The sequence below is a fragment of the Monodelphis domestica genome, chromosome 6 (genome assembly GCF_027887165.1).
Source record: "Monodelphis domestica isolate mMonDom1 chromosome 6, mMonDom1.pri, whole genome shotgun sequence".
Lineage (NCBI taxonomy): Eukaryota > Metazoa > Chordata > Mammalia > Didelphimorphia > Didelphidae > Monodelphis > Monodelphis domestica.
The window spans coordinates 58,444,484-58,460,419 of record NC_077232.1 but is presented as its reverse complement, the minus strand read 5'-3'; the positions used below and the strand labels follow the sequence as shown (position 1 = coordinate 58,460,419).

The 15,936-nt window shown below is 36.4% G+C and overlaps 1 protein-coding gene across 10 annotated transcripts in view; it reads right to left on the bottom strand.

Annotated features, from left to right (window-relative positions):
• Nucleotides 1–15,936, bottom strand: part of BTBD10 (BTB domain containing 10) — an 88,539-nt gene that overhangs the window by 18,984 nt on the left and 53,619 nt on the right. For 9 of the 10 annotated variants that reach the window (XM_056802047.1, XM_016423448.2, XM_016423452.2 and 6 more), the window contains 3 exons: nucleotides 9,230–9,426; nucleotides 6,653–6,938; nucleotides 2,683–2,785 (listed from right to left, as the gene is read on the bottom strand). In XM_056802047.1, coding sequence (XP_056658025.1) covers nucleotides 2,683–2,785; nucleotides 6,653–6,938; nucleotides 9,230–9,426 — 586 coding nt within the window. The remainder of the gene's footprint in view (nucleotides 1–2,682; nucleotides 2,786–6,652; nucleotides 6,939–9,229; nucleotides 9,427–15,936) is intronic. The other variant, XM_016423453.2, reaches the window with a different exon arrangement.

Genomic DNA, 15,936 nt, shown 5'->3' with positions numbered 1-15,936 from the left:
AATTACCCTAGACAGCAGAGAGAAGTACTCACATTGGGAAGCTGAGCAGACGGATGGAGGATGTGAACTTTGTCCTGGGGCACTGTGGAGGAGAGGAACAGAGGGAGAGCAGCCCCTTCTAGCACAACAGGGCACATTGCCACACCTTTGCCAATACAGATTTAGTCAACAGTGCAAAATGTCAAGGGCAATGAGGACTAGGGAATTAAAAAGACCACTAATTCAGTCACTAGGAAATCACTGGTAATGTTTAAGGCAATCATTTCAGTAGGAGCAGTGAAGGAAAAGGATTGAGAAGCATGTATGGTAGCAAAAAATATAGATATGGAGCATGGACAACTTTTTTCCAATTAATAACAAAATTTTTCCAATTAATGAAAACATGATGGAGAGGATAGCATAAGAGGTAACCAGGATAGAACAGTCAAGGGAAAACTTTCTTTTCAAGGCCTGGAGAATCCTAAATATATTTATAAACAAACAGAAAAAGTCATGAGAAGAGAGATTGAAAATTATGAGAAAAAAAGAGATGATGAAGTCAAGGGTATAATGAGTAAGGATTAGTCCAAGGAGTTATCTGAAACAACAAAAAGAGAATGAGTGATGAGTCCAAGGAATGAAGAGTTTGAGTAAAGAGAATTCAACCTCTTTATTCCTTGGACTCATCATTCAATCTTCTCCGTGAAATGAGAGGCTCAATCATGCTGCTAGGAACAAGTCTGGGAACTTTGGAATGGAGGAAATAGTTGCCATGTAAAAGGATAGCAGAGTTGGAAGGAAAAACCTTGTCTTCTAATTCCTAGTCCAAGATTTTTTGTATGTTAATTCTTCTCAAATCCTAATAGCTCATTTTCTTATGAAACCAATCCAAATTGTTGTTTTCATTCCCTTTTTAAATACTAAGAAAAACCAGGCAAATGAGTATCAGATCTTAAGAGTAAATGAATGTCCAGAAAGATGCCTATGGTGCAAAGGTAAACGCTATTTTAAAATAAAATTTTCCAAGTTATATTTCATTTCAAGAATATGAAATACAAAATATTCCATTTTAAATATCCTTTTTTTTTTTTTTTAAAGTATGAGGGGGCAGCTGGGTGGCTCAGTAGATTGAGAGCCAGGCCTAGAGACGGGAGGTCCTAGGTTCAAATCTGGCCTCAGACACTTCCCAGCTGTGTGACCCTGGGGCAAGTCACTTGACCCCCACTGCCTAGCCCTTACCACTCTTCTGCCTTGGAGCCAATACACAGTATTGACTCCAAGACATAAGGTAAGGGTTAAAAAAATATGATTCAAGAATAACCAAGGATACATTATGTTTTTACCTGTAACCTTAATCTTATGTCTGAGTATTTCCCTCTTGTCCCCATCCTTCAAGCATCTCAATTAAAAATAAAAGTGGCCAGAGAAGGGGGTGGAATTGGCCACATAAGCTTCAGTCTCCTGTATGACCACATAGTAGTACAATGGAAGGACAGAATGTTAATGATAAAAATAATACCAATTCACACTGATATAGAGATTTACAGTTACAAAGCACTTAAAATGCATTATATCTCATTTCTTCCTAATAGCTCTGTGAGAGAAACAATATCTGTATTATTATTCTCAAATATAGATAAGGAAATAGAGGTTTTCATGAAATATAAAATGGCTTGTGCTTAAATAGCAATGTTCTGATAGATCCAGTTCCTTTCATCCCTTGTGTCCCAAGACTCTTCCCACCATCTCCTGAAAATGCTGGCCTCCAGAACCACTATGCTCCCTTAATGGATTGGGGATTAACAGCTCATTTTAAAAAAAATTTAAAAAAAATTTTACAATTAAAAAAATTGTAAAATGTTGAAATGATTTAAAAAGCTGAATCATCCTGGAATTGAAATTATGAACAGGGAAATCAGTTAAACTAAATTGATTTTTTCTAACAAAATATACGTTGGCAAATGAATTTTGAAAGTTGAGTATAAAAACCTGACTCTCACTCCGTCCTTGTATCTGGCCTCACTTTACTCCAATGGGCAGCTGTTTCCTCATCTTAAAATAAGGATTTGGAGAGAGATGTCTATGGTCACCTTTTAACTATAAAATTCTTTAATTTCTCCATAACCTTCTATTTTCTTATCTCAAAGGAAGTTATACATAAATTATAGGAAATCTTCTGTTCATCCTTATGCAAAAATTTATTTGGGGAGAAAGTTGGAAATACACATAACCTCTAAATATGCTTAGTTGAATGAAGCAGTAAGGGACAAAAAATTATACATATTAGAATTTTCTCCCCACCCAAAACCAACCCTCCACCCAAACCAGGTCACCTTGCAATTTTTTAATGTTCTTTTTTCTTGTTAAGAAAAGATGGAGGGTGGGGGGGTGGGGGGTGCACCTGGGTAGCTCAATAGATTGAGAGCCAGGCCTAAAGACGGGAGGTCCTAGGTTCAAATGTGGCCTCAAACATTCCCCAGCTTTCTGACCCTAGACATGTCACTTAATCCCCATTGCCTAGCCCTTAACAACACTCTTCTACCTTGGAACCAATACACAGTATCGATTCCAAGACAGAAGTTAAGGGTTTTATTAAAAAAAAAATTAAAAATGGTACCCAAATATGATGATGCAACATCTAACTGTACTTGTAGTTCTATGGCCCCATTACTTATTCAATGAACCTGAAAACGTAACACTCACCAAGATAGCTCGAAATACAGTAGAACCAATTCCTTCTGCTACTTCATACTCTCCTTTTTCATTAGGACGTGTGAAGTTATGTTCTCTGCCAGATCCAAACATCCTATCATGTAAAATAATGTACACAAATCAAAACTTCCTCCCAGAGGAATAAAAAAAATTGAAAGTTAAAAAGATTTCTCTTTACTCTAAAATACAAATATTAAAATATCATTGAATTAGGTATGGAATTTTCTGTAGAATATTTTGACAAATAACTAATAAAGAACAAAAATAGGGAAATGAAAATATAATAATTTCATCTATTAGATAGTTTTTAGAAAATCAACTATGCAATTATAATACACATGTTCAAGAATTTCCTTCTAATTTTCATAGGCAAACTGTTGGATCTACATGAGGATGCAGAAAAGAATTTTAAATAAAATCCTAAAGCTGTTACCTCATATATTCAAGAGTTCCTTTTAATTATATAGATTGCTAAGGGCAGCTAGGTGGCTCAGTGGATTGAGACAGAATATCCTAGGTTCAAATCTGGCCTCATATACTTCCTGTGTGACTCTGGGCAAGTCACTTAGCCTCCATTGCCTAGCCCTTACCTCTTCTACCTTCATTGATTCTAAGATGGAAGGTAAGGGTTTATTTTATTATTTTAAAAATAATAATCATGATACAGATAATAATCCATCCATTAAACTTTGCAGAAATGGGAAGAAGCTCAGAAGAGTTGACTAGGAGCCATTTTTTAATAAATCACTTTCCATAACCTTCCTTTTAAAATGTTAGTCTTATAAAAGAATAAATAACAATAAACTGCATAATAGGAAAATAGGACTAGGGAAAAGTGAAAGATAAGGGAATTTTAAATAGACTAAACATCATAAACATAGAATTCCATTACCAAAAAACATGCAAAATAAAGGGTAGTAAAATTTTTGGAAATCACATACCAACTACTTGTTTATGATAACAATATTATTTAAAATCACTCGTCTTTATATCTAAGTGCCTTGCACATAGGGTGCACTCAGATACTAAGTGAAGGAATGCTTTGTGGCAATTTATTTTTTAAATTGTTCACTAAAAATTTAAAATGTATATTCCTCAAACCAAATTTAAAGGTTTGATCTGTATTAAACAAAGTTATACTTCTAAGTGAGCTGTGCCTGAAAATGGCCATGTATCAAAACAACTTGCTAATTCATGAGGTTTCTACTTTTACTGTTAACAATGAAACTCATTTAGAACCAAGCCTTTTTATTCAAAAGTTTCCAAAAGCTGAGTTCTTTAATAGTTCCCATGAATATTAATTTCCACCACAATCATATACTACAATGCTTTGAAATGAAAGGATTCCTTCACTTGTTTAAAAAAAAAAAAGACTGTCTTTGAGGAATTAAATGTCACACAATTCTTTTTAACTGGACCAAAAGGACAAACTAATATACTTCTGTTAGTTGAGATTTTTAACAAGTGTCTCAGGCAACTTTGAATTAAAATTTGGAATTACAATTCTGTATACAGTTTCAGATATTAGCTCCTTATGCCTTTTTAACATTTAGATAAACCATCGATGGTATTAATAGTAGTCCATCTTATTTCCAAAAAACTATTTTTCTATGTGTTTCTTTCTAAAGTAAGATGCATTAAAAATTAAGTAAATTCTTGTCTTTGTCTTTTAATGTGCTCATTATTTGAAATTTAGAGCACTTTGGTAGTTTGTCTCATGTCAATCACGTAACAGTACAAATCCTCCCCCCCCCCCAAAGAAAACATTCAAAGATAGTACAATCCATTTGAACACACCCAGATAGACATTTCTTTCACTAACATGCCCTTCAATTTTCATAATAGAATCAATGAAGTTAAAGCTTCCTGTTTTACACCATTCTTGAAGTTTTACTTTTAATTTTGGATATACTATACTTGTGATCAGATTAGCATAATGTAATCAAAGTAGTTATCATAATGTAGCCCTCAGTCAAAAATAAATTTAACATTCCACTTCCTACTCAGATTTTAGATACGAACTGCCATGAAAAACACAGAACATAAAGCTAAAATCTTCAAAGTAGAGTTAAGGGAAAATAACATTATAATACTAATAATTAATATTTCTATAATGCTTTACACTTTACAAAGCACTATAAATATGGTCTTATTTGATCCTCACCCCAACCCTTTGAAGTAGGTGCGGTTATCCTCATTTTACAGATGAGGAAACTTGAGACAGAGAGGTGAAGGTGGACAGTCTGAGTGTAGATCTAGTAACCATAATTAATGAAAGATCCAAAGGATCTTCTGGAAGAACATGGAAGAGAATCATGCTGAATGCTAACAGAAAGGTTGGGTTGTCACCTGTACTCCATGAAGGACATAGTCACATAGAAAAGACGACAGTGAGACCCCTTTCCCCAAATGCCTTCCAGTAAGGACTTAAGGACCATTTGTCTGAAATAACATAACCAAAACATTTCTGTTTGGGTACAAATTGAACTTACAATTATCTTTTGAGGTCCCCTTTAAGCCATGGAAGTATTGCTCCACTTTTAACTTCCTAGGTTATATCAAAGGTTATAATATTTCAGAATGCCTTCTTTCTCTTGAATTTATCAAATCAAAATATGGAAAGCATGCTACTAAGCTTTTTGTTTACTTTTTCAAAATTACTAAAGGAAAAGAGTAAAGAGAAAGTCTTCTTTAGCAGGTTTGAGGTGATACCAAGACGTAGAGTGGGCAAGAACTCAACCTTTATTGTTCTTCTTATGGATCCACTTGTTTGGCAGTTTGGTAAAGCTTAAGAAATCCCAGAATAGTATTTTTAAATAAATGAAGGAAAATATTAATTTTCTTTAAAACTGAGCGAAAATAAGTGGGATTTTTCCCCCATCTAAGTTCACTGATGTCCTTAAATACTACTCATAAAGGCCTAGGGGACGAATCCATGCATCCTAGGATAAGAATCCCTTTACTGGAGGAACCTAGGGAATTTTCTGTTGCATTATAAAATGGAAGGAGGGAAAAACCCAAAAATCTGCTATCCAAATGAAGGGAGTTGTTAAACATTACATGAGACAATCTTTAAAAATTCTTTTATTGGGGGCAGCTGGGTAGCTCAGTGGATTGAGAACCAGGCCTAGAGACGGGAGGTCCTAGGTTCAAATCCAGCCTCAGCCACTTCCTAGCTGTGTGACCCTGGGCAAGTCACTTGACCCCCATTGCCTAGCCCTTACCACTCTTCTGCCTTGGAGCCAATACACAGTATTGACTCCAAGATGGAAGGTAAGGGTTTTAAAAAAAAAAAATTCTTTTATTATCTGGAAGTAGATTGGAGGGAATCAATGACTGAAGTTGAATAAAGTTACAGAAAGGAACATTTAGGTTCAAAGAATTTTTTTAAGCATTTAAACTGTCAAACAAAGGAATGGGCAATGTTCAAAAGAAGTCTATCACTAAGTATTTAAGCAGGGGTTGGATGACAAGAGATTCCTGCCAAAGATTAGAAATGTCTTAAAAATAAGTCTATTTTTGGAAGGAAAAAAGGCAAAAAACGAACAAATTCTGGTGACCTTTTCAAAGTCACAAATATTATTTTTGGATACAAAAATATTTCAATTAACAAATCCTGTGAGACCAAAGCTCCTTAAAAGAGTTGGCCTGGGCATAGCTTAGGAAGAGATTAAAACAAATTCTACTCTGTTTAGCATCATATATTCAGTAGTATACAGCCCCAAATGAAAGGGTAAGACCAATCAAGGGAAAGGGAGGAGAGAAAGGAAGAATCCTGAAACCCATAGAACAAGAATCTATATTCTGTAATACTAACATACAATTATCAGCCTCTGGCAACAAAGTTTCTAACAACAAAATATACTACTGAAATATAAGTTTTTCATTAACACAAGGATCACTGTAGTTTGAAATTATAATTGATTTTAAAGTAAGTCTATTAAGTATTACTTATACCAACCTGCCCAACATTGTATTTGGCTGTGCAGTAAAAATAGATGGATCTACAACAAATCTAGTATTATCCACAATTAGTGTTACTCTTTCAGATGTTCTTATACTTCGAGCTCCCTCTTTTGCATTCTCATATACAAATATCATTTCCCCAGATGTCTTACAACCACCATCTGAACTTGACTGACTACTGTTTCGGCTGTTGTTCCCAACACTGCTACTGGAACCATTGGGGGAAGCTTTTTGAGGACGAGGACTGCTTGGGCGGGAAGAACTATGATCTTTTTCTCGTTCTGCAACAGAAAAAGAAAAACATACAATTTTCTACCTATACTTTTAGATTTTCATAATTTTTAAAAAATATAGCAATTTTGGTATGGGGGTAATTTAGCATTTGATTGTGATTTGATTTGAATTTGATTATAGGACTCAGATTCCTCAAGAGGCAAACTTGATTTTTTTCAGACCACAAATTTTTTTCATGCAAATAGACTTCTACTCTAACTGCATTGATAAGATCAATGCAAAATATATGAATTTGTTATTCCTCCAGGATAACGTGTGAGAGTGCTCTTTAAACCAGAGAAATAACAGAAAGGAACTATATTAATTTAGAATGCTACATGACCTGGCCAAATCTGTACCCAAAAGAATTGCATATTTTCACAGGGCAAGTAAATACAAACATACAAACGTTGAAAATTCAATGATAATTCTATAGTAAGAGTATCAATTTTAATCAAGCTGCTTCCTAAAAGATTTAAATTATTCAAGTCTTTAAAGAAATATACAAGTTTACAGGCTTATGAACCAAATCTATTCAAAGCCAGGAAGGGCAGCTTTGGCATTCACGAATTCTTTAACTAACACCTCTCAAAAAGCTTGAAATATTAACTTTGGCCTCATATGGAAGCAGCAACTCTTCTGGTTAACTCACTAGGGATATTAGAGCATGTTCATTTTTCAAAAATCTAAAGTGATTACCAAATACAATGGCTTATAAATGGTAGCATGCCACATCCTTCTTATAGATATTTCCCTCCAGAAAACCAATGCTGCAGGTTTCTGGGAATGATGTTTAATCAGTTCATATCTGAACAAGTAAAAAGTCTTTTCCTACCCTGAAAAGACTTAGTTTAGATGTTTTGTATACTCTTTAAAAAAAGGCATCTAGGCAGCTAGGTAGTATAGTTGATAAAGTACCAGCCTAGAGTCAGGAGGAACTGGGTTCAAATCTTGGCCTCAGACACTTTCTAGCTGTGTGACTCTGAAAAACTCACTTAACCCCAATGGTCAGCCCCTTGCTACTCATCTGGCTTAGAATTGATACTCAGTAAGTAAAGGAGTTTAAAAAAAAGAAAAAGGCGCTGAGATTTTTAAATAAGAAAATTAAGAGCACAGTGACCTGCAAATTTATCAACAACTGATCAGTTTCATAAGCCATAGCTAAATTTCTCTAATAGCCAAGTATTTAATAAAATCGCTCAGTACAATATCACCAATTACTAATTATGTATCATTAGGATTTTTTTACTGATGTGTTTGTAGTTTTATAATTGGATTTCATAGCTCCCAAAATAATTTTCTAATACTAGAAAAAAGTTCATTACCATCATTCTGGTAATGATCACAATAGCTTGAGGACTTCACATAATTATAAGATCAAGTTCAACAGCTACATATCCTCATCCTACTCTCCCTGTCCACAACCTGTATTTAAGAAAAATATTATACACAAATTACTGTCAATTCTTAGTCTTCTCTAAAATGATTATCTACTCATCATCAGCAAAGCTGACTTGAGCCCTACCACAATTATCTTTGTTTTACTTTTTGGTGCCATGTGATTTTTTTTAAAACTGTGGTCCATTAATGCATAACACACACATCTATGTACCTTTCCCTTCTCAATTCCTCACAAGTAGCTACCCACAAGTAAAATGTAAATAGAAACCACAGAGATCAAAGATAATCTACCTATGCATTGAATTGTTTTATATTGGTCTGGGAAATAACACTGTTCAACTAGAGTAGGCAGCAAGAAATAAGGAACATAACAAATGTGTCTGAGGCAGGCAGGATTTTTACTAATTTTGGAATCAGATCATCATATACTAACTTTATTTTTATTTGAAACATTATGACTACTACTTCAAACCAAAAAAAAAAATTCCTATCAGCCAATTCACTTCTTCCTGACATTGCTGAAAATTATATTGCTTTATATCGAGTATAAAAACTACTTTAAAATTTATTCAAATCTATAGTTAAGAATTAGGTTAAAAGGTATTTTTAAAATTCCATTATTACCAGTAGAGTTCCAGAATGTAAGGATTCTCTAGTTACAATGAGTTCACCAACAAGTTCATTTTAAATCTATCTCTTCCTAGAAACAACCACCACCCAGCTAAGCAAAAATGGACATAATAGGATAGATATAAGGAAGAAATAAACAGGTTCCATCCTTAAATACTAGGTCTAATGTACTTCAAGGGAGGAAAATTCAACCATTTAAAATATAGCTGAAATAGCTAAATCAAAAGTATCTATTTTCTAAGAATCAGAGAATGTTATTCTGACATACCAATGTGATGCTGCCGAGTAGGAGAAGTAACATTTCTAATACATGGAGTAAGCTGTGACTCTGCTCTTTCATGAGATGAGTCACGTGATCTGTCGCTTGACCTTCTTCTATCTCGGGATCTCTCATGTCCACCACTAGCACCATGTAAGCTCATTTTGGTGTGGTCCACTCCTCCTTTAGCAACACGAGAGGGAGTACTAAAAAAGAACATTATTCCCTTATTAAAAGATTTAAATTATTCAAGTCTTTAAAGAAAAAAATTTTAAACAAATATACAAGTTTACAGGCTTATGAACCAAATCTTTTCAAAGCCAGGAAGGGCAGCTTTGACATTCATGAATTCTTTAAACTATAGAGCACCTTCAAAAACATTTATCTATCCCAACCTTTTACTTTAAAAGATTATTTTGCTGAGGTCCAGAGAAACAGTACTCAGTCAAGGTTAAAACATCTAGTTAATAAATTATTCAGAATTAGAATAAGATTGAAATCAACCAGAGTGTCAAAGAAAATCTACCTATATGCAAATCTCTGATCCTACCATGCTTGCAGACTAGACAAGCTTAAGGGGTTAGAGGCTGATCAATTGAGAATTGACTGCTGAAGACCTACTACAACAAATAAAACATGTGAATAATACCTCTCCGCACCATTCAGGTTGAAAGCCTGACTGATGTATTTCATTCATTCAATAAATGTCAAAGCATATGGTGCGAGAGTCACAAAAAAAAAAATCCAAGAAATAATGCTCTCTCATGAAGATCAAAAATAATTACCTACACACTGTATAAAAACTAGATATTACAGAACAGCAAACATATAAAAAGTTCAGAGGACTTTAAGAGTAAAAATCACTTGGGGGGGGGGTGAATAGAGTGAATCAGTAAAAGGTTTCAGGGAAAAACTGGCATTTCTGCTGGGTTAAAGAATGGGTATCATCATTCAAAAAATGGATGAGTTATTAGGGCATTCCAAAATTGTAACAAGGGCATTTAGTATTCTTTTGGGAAAAGGTGACTAAATACATCATGACATGATGGCAAAAGCACTAGACCTGGATTCAGGATGATGAGTTAAAATCTTGTATATAACATTTAGATGCAGAGTAACTCTTATCAAGTCAAACTGACCTCTCAGTCTCCATTTCTTCATCTATAAAATGTGTGGGGCAGACCAAATGGCCTCAAATATCCCTTCCAACTCTAAATTTAGGACTCTATGAATACAACAGATCAAGAGAAATTGAATAAGGTTGGAAATATTAAGGGTCTTGAATGCCAGGCTCAAGAATTTAGACTTTGTTATGCAAAAGGAAGGCACTGAAGATCAACTGTAATTAAAGAAAATTAATCTGACAATAGTTTGAAGAAGTAGGAAACACCAAACACTCAAAATCAATTGTGGAAGCTACTGAAATAGTACTGTACAATTTTTTTTTTTTAATTATTAAGTGCCTACTATATTCTAGGGACTGTGGTGGAAGTAATGGATACAAAGAAAACAAAAACTATTCAACTCAAGGAAACTACATAATGGGGGAAGAACACATCATTTAAACAGGTATATACATTGTCAACATGGAATCTAGAAACCCCAAACTTGTGGCCTAGTGGGATCTAGTGAACCCCAAGTTCAGCAGACTAGCTTGTAGGTTGGAGACCCCAAAGTTTGTACTTGTTCCCTTTTCCCATGGGAATCTACCCTGAAGGGAATCTCAGGCTAGCAGTTTCAGACTGAGTGGGAGACCCTCAGGGGAATGACAATCCACTTCAGGTGGGAGCTAAACCCAATTGGAAGTCAAGTGACTCTTTGGTGCTATAGGCAGCCTGTCAGTCCCAATCCAGATGGAGTTCTATCCTCAGAAGGATGGTGTGATATACTGGGAAAAGGCTTCTGGAGACAGAAGAGTCACTTAACCCCAATTGTCTGGCCCTTCCCATTCTGCCTTAGAGTGGATTCTAAGGCAGACAGTAAGGTTGGTTAAACAACAACTTTTAAGTCTATTTAGGAAGATACTGAAGTAACGCAGACAATGATAAGTTAATGAGGACCTGATTCAAAGTGGTGTTCATGTTAGAAAGAAGTGAATATAAAGGTAGAATGACAGGATTTTGCAACTGAAAAGATATTGACATGGGCACTGAACCCCCAGAAACCCAGGTGATCTATTGTCAGGGAAACTCCCTTGTTTTGCCTCCTCCTGACTCTGAGCCTAAAAACACCCAGTGACCCCACCTAGGATCCTGAGATGGCTACCTTCCTTTGATCGTCCTCAAGATGGACAGAAAGATGCACCTTCAGGCCACACCTTGATCCTATCAGACATGTTTGTCCCCTAAAACTAAGGAATCTTTATGTCCCCAGGCAGACCCCAGTATGATCACCCCACCTCATGCCTGAGTGATTCTCTTGTAAAAAAAATGTATAAAATCCCTAGAAGTGATGTCCTCTGGAGGACAGCCTCTCCCATCCACGCTGTCCCCATGGAGGAACAGCCTTTCCTTTCATGCTGTCCTCCCAGGGAACTGCTCCCCACCTTGCTGTTCTACCTTGCTATCCTAGCCACTCTCAACATTACTTTCTAAATTAATAAATCTCTTTTTGTTTTTAAGCTAAGTTTTGGAGTCACTGCATGCTTGCAAAAGGCATCCTTCCTGAACCCCAAAAGGCTATCCTTCCGTGCCCATAACAATATGAGGAGAGAGGAAGAGTGAAGAATCATGGATGATTCCAAAGTTTGTGACCCTAGAGAACTAGAAAGATGCTAGCATCCAGGGCAGTTAGGAGGCTCAGTGGATTGAGAGCCAGGCCAATAGACAGGAGGGTCCTGGGTTCAAATGTGACCTCAGACACTTCCTAACTGTGTGACCCTGGACAAGTCACTTAACACCGACTGCCTAGCTCTTCTGCCTTGGAACCAGTACACAGTATTGATTCTAAGGTGGAAAGCAAGGATAAAAAAAAAAGATACTAGCATCCTCAATAGAACTTTTATTAGGAAATTCAGAGGCAGGATTTTAGGGGAGAAAGCCAATGAGGTCTGCTTTGGATATGTTGAGACTGAGTTACCTATGACGCAGTGAATAGGTCAAAGAAGGTCTAAGTCAATTATCAAATTTTCAGTGTGTGCATTTTTTATACCTTGAAAATCAGCAAACACTCTAAGTTAAGGATTGATTTATTGTGGGGGGTTTTCATTGTCCAGATTTGTTTAATAGAAAAATATTAATAATTCAGATTAAATTTAACATTGTCAAGTTTTTGTTTTGTTTTTCAGGAGCCTTAAACATTTTCTAGAATACTCTCCCAAGCAGGTCTTCCAGGTAATCAAGCAGACCAGCTGATGAGAAAAGAATGGAGCTCAAGAAAGATTCAGGCTAAATATATATGTATGTATACATGCATATATGTAATGTATGAGTCATCAACAGAGGTAATGAATCCTTTTAATTTGTAAGAGAAGGAATATAAATATTAAAGAGGTGTCTCAAACAAAACAGAACAAGATTTTCCTAAAACATACACATAATAATCCTATTACCTCTTACTCAAAAAAATTCCAGTGGTTCCTTATCCACTAGAAGATCAAATATAACTTCTCTTGCCTGGCCCTTAAAAGCTTTCATAACTTTGAAGTCATCTTACATTTCACTAACCTCTTCTTCTCCTTACACTTAGCAATTCAGTCATAAAAAGCTTCCTCAGTTTTTCTGCACACACCAAATTCCTCTGCACTAGCTGTATCCCATGCCTAGAGTATACAATCTCCAAAATTCAGTTTAAAGACCATCTTCTTTTTCTTTCTAGATCCTACAAGCTGCTTGAGAATCTCTGGTAAAATTTACCCCAAGACTCACAGTGTATATTCTATATACCCTCCTCCTTTGATTGCCCCCATAGAATTGAGAAAGACAGACACCTCATTCATTCATTCTCCAAATCTACCCCTAGGAATGGTTACCCCCTATGCCCTCAAGCTAACCCCCCCAACCCCTTGCTTCAGAGGCAAGTCCCCACAGCTGTAGAATATAAAAATCTCAGAATGAGGCATTCTGGGAGCAAGGGCCCAGGTTGCTCCACTCTTGCTGTCTTGCTGGCTGAAAATTCAACATTACTTACTAAATCTCTCCTCCCACTTCAGGTGGGGGGGGGGGGGGGGAGGCAGACCCCATCTGAAGTAAGTAGCTCTTTTGTCTCCAGAAGCCTTTCCCAGTATATCACACCCTTCTTTTGAGGATGGAACTCGGGACCTTCAGCTTGCTACAGCTCCAAAACTGAAGTGGATGTCTATTGTCTGGCGAAGTGGAACCTTTCCCTCAGGGTTCAAAACCCGGGGTTTCTACCTCCCAAGCTACAGGTCTAGGGACCTCTAGATTCCACATTGACAGTTTTAATCCTTTGAACTCTGCGTGGGCATGTGGTGCACAGCTCTGTGTAGAGGCCTAATATTGCACTGAACCCCTTTCCTTAATTAAAGAGTGGTTTTTCTGACTATTTAATAGTTCTGTGTTTTTTTTCCAAGTCAACAATCTACACAAATCGATGCAGTGAAATAAGGAAAACCAGGAAAACATCATACACAGTGACAAGACTGTGGAATGATCAAATGTGACAGACTTTACTACTAACAGCAATAGAATGGTCCAGATCAATTCTAAGGAACTTATGAAAAGAATGCTATTCAATTTAGGAAAGAACTGTGGAAACAAGAATGCAGAAGGAAACATATGATTTATCATTTATTTATTTGGGTATATATTTTAGGATTTAGTTTAAGATTATTTACCTTTCCCACCTCAGCTTCCCAGATTAGTGCCTTCCCTCGGTCAATGTGGAATCTAGAAGTCCCCAGTTTATTTAGTTGGGAGTTACCTTGTCACAAGAGTTTTCTCCCGGAGGGAAGGTTCTACTTCACTGGTCTCAAGGCCAACAACAGACATCCACCTAGTAGGGTGGAAATAGCTAATCCCATCAGATGTTAAGTATCTCTTTTGTCCCAATGGTTTCTCCCCCTAAAGTCCTTTACTGAGGTGGCCCAGCCCTGGGCTGGATCTTTCCCTTTTGTGTCCATGGCAAACCATCAGCCCCACTAGCTCAATAGATAGGGCTTGAGACTCAGGGTCCTGGGTTCAAACCCCATATTGTGTAGAATCGTCATTCTCTTACGTTTGTCATTCCCAGGGGTCAGTGATCAGAGCGGCCATAGTTCAATCCTTGGACACTGTGCAGTCATGTGTGGCGTGCAGCTCTGTGTCGAGGCCTACTACCACTGAATCCCTTTTTTGCCCTTGATTAAAGAGTGATTTGAACTATTTAATACTTCTGTGTTTTTTCCCAATGGACATCTCTAAGATTACTTTCCATTTATACTTGACAGGGCTTATATGTATAAAGTTGTTTGCATAGTATTTCTTCCCTTAGAACTTGAGTTTCTTAAGGGCAAGGTTTATATTTTTTTCTTTGTATCCCAAAGTTAGCTCTTAACTTACAGTATAAGCTTATGATTATGATGAATTCAGCATTTTATACACATAGGCAAAACTGATCACAAATTAGGAATTCATTATTTGTGTTTTCAGCAAAACAATCTGTCAACATGGAAATATAGATCCCCAGTTTATTTAGTTTTAGTGTAGAAACCCCAGGTTTTGACCTTGTCACCGGAAAGGTTTCCCCCTGAGGGAAGGTCCCTCTTCACCAGACAGTGAATTTACTGGTAGTTTGGGTGGGAACCACTAATCTCACCCAATATTAAGCATCCCTTTTGTCCCAGTGGTTTCTCCCCCTAGGCTAAGGTCCATTACCAAGGTGACCCAGGCCTGGGCTAAATCTCCCTTTTGTGTCCATTGTGAGGCATCAGCCCCTCACTGTCTGTCTGGAACTCCTCATTTTCCTTTCTTACCATTGTAGAATCAGTCAACTGTTCCTCTCCAAGCCCCCAGGTCATCTAGAGTGGTATATAAGTTCCCCAAGTTCTTTAGTTCCTTGGAGTCCATCCTGAGTCGGTGGCACTCCCAGGGAATGGTGACCAGGGCGTCTTGACTCTGTGCAGTCTTGGAAAGCAGCTCTGTTGTCGTATTAGTAGCACTAACCCCTTTTCCCTTGATTAAAGAGTGATGTTGACTATTTAATAGTTCTGTGTTTTTCCCTAGTTGACAATTTGTATAACTAAAAGACTAAAGCATCAAGTAACAGATTTTACTTGTTATATTTACAATCTTTCTCCTATTTGGGGGGACTATCAAGCACATGAAGTAATGCTTATTTTATTACTTGCCCCTCTAAAACTTCCAGGAACACTGATTTTTCCTCCAGGTGAGAGTGCAACAATCTGTAATAACCCAGCACAAACTCCGATCTCTAGGATATCCTGATGTCTCAAGTCTTTTCCTCCCAGATTTATTTTTAAAATATTAAGACTCTAATCAACAACTATTTTTATTAAGTTGAAAAATCTTATAATATGTATCCATAACTCCTTTGTTGATTTTTAGACTATTTTCTCTGTACATTTCTTAAAGTATGGCGAGTACCCAGGATATTAAAAAGTAGTGTTAATCTGAATGCTTTTTTAGCTACACAGAAAAATAGGCTATATATTATTCAAGAATCGAATCCCTTCTCCAAGTCATAAAACTGACCTCTCATTACGCAGTATATTCAAATATTTAATATCACCAAAATTCATCCAACACTAAGAAGTAAAA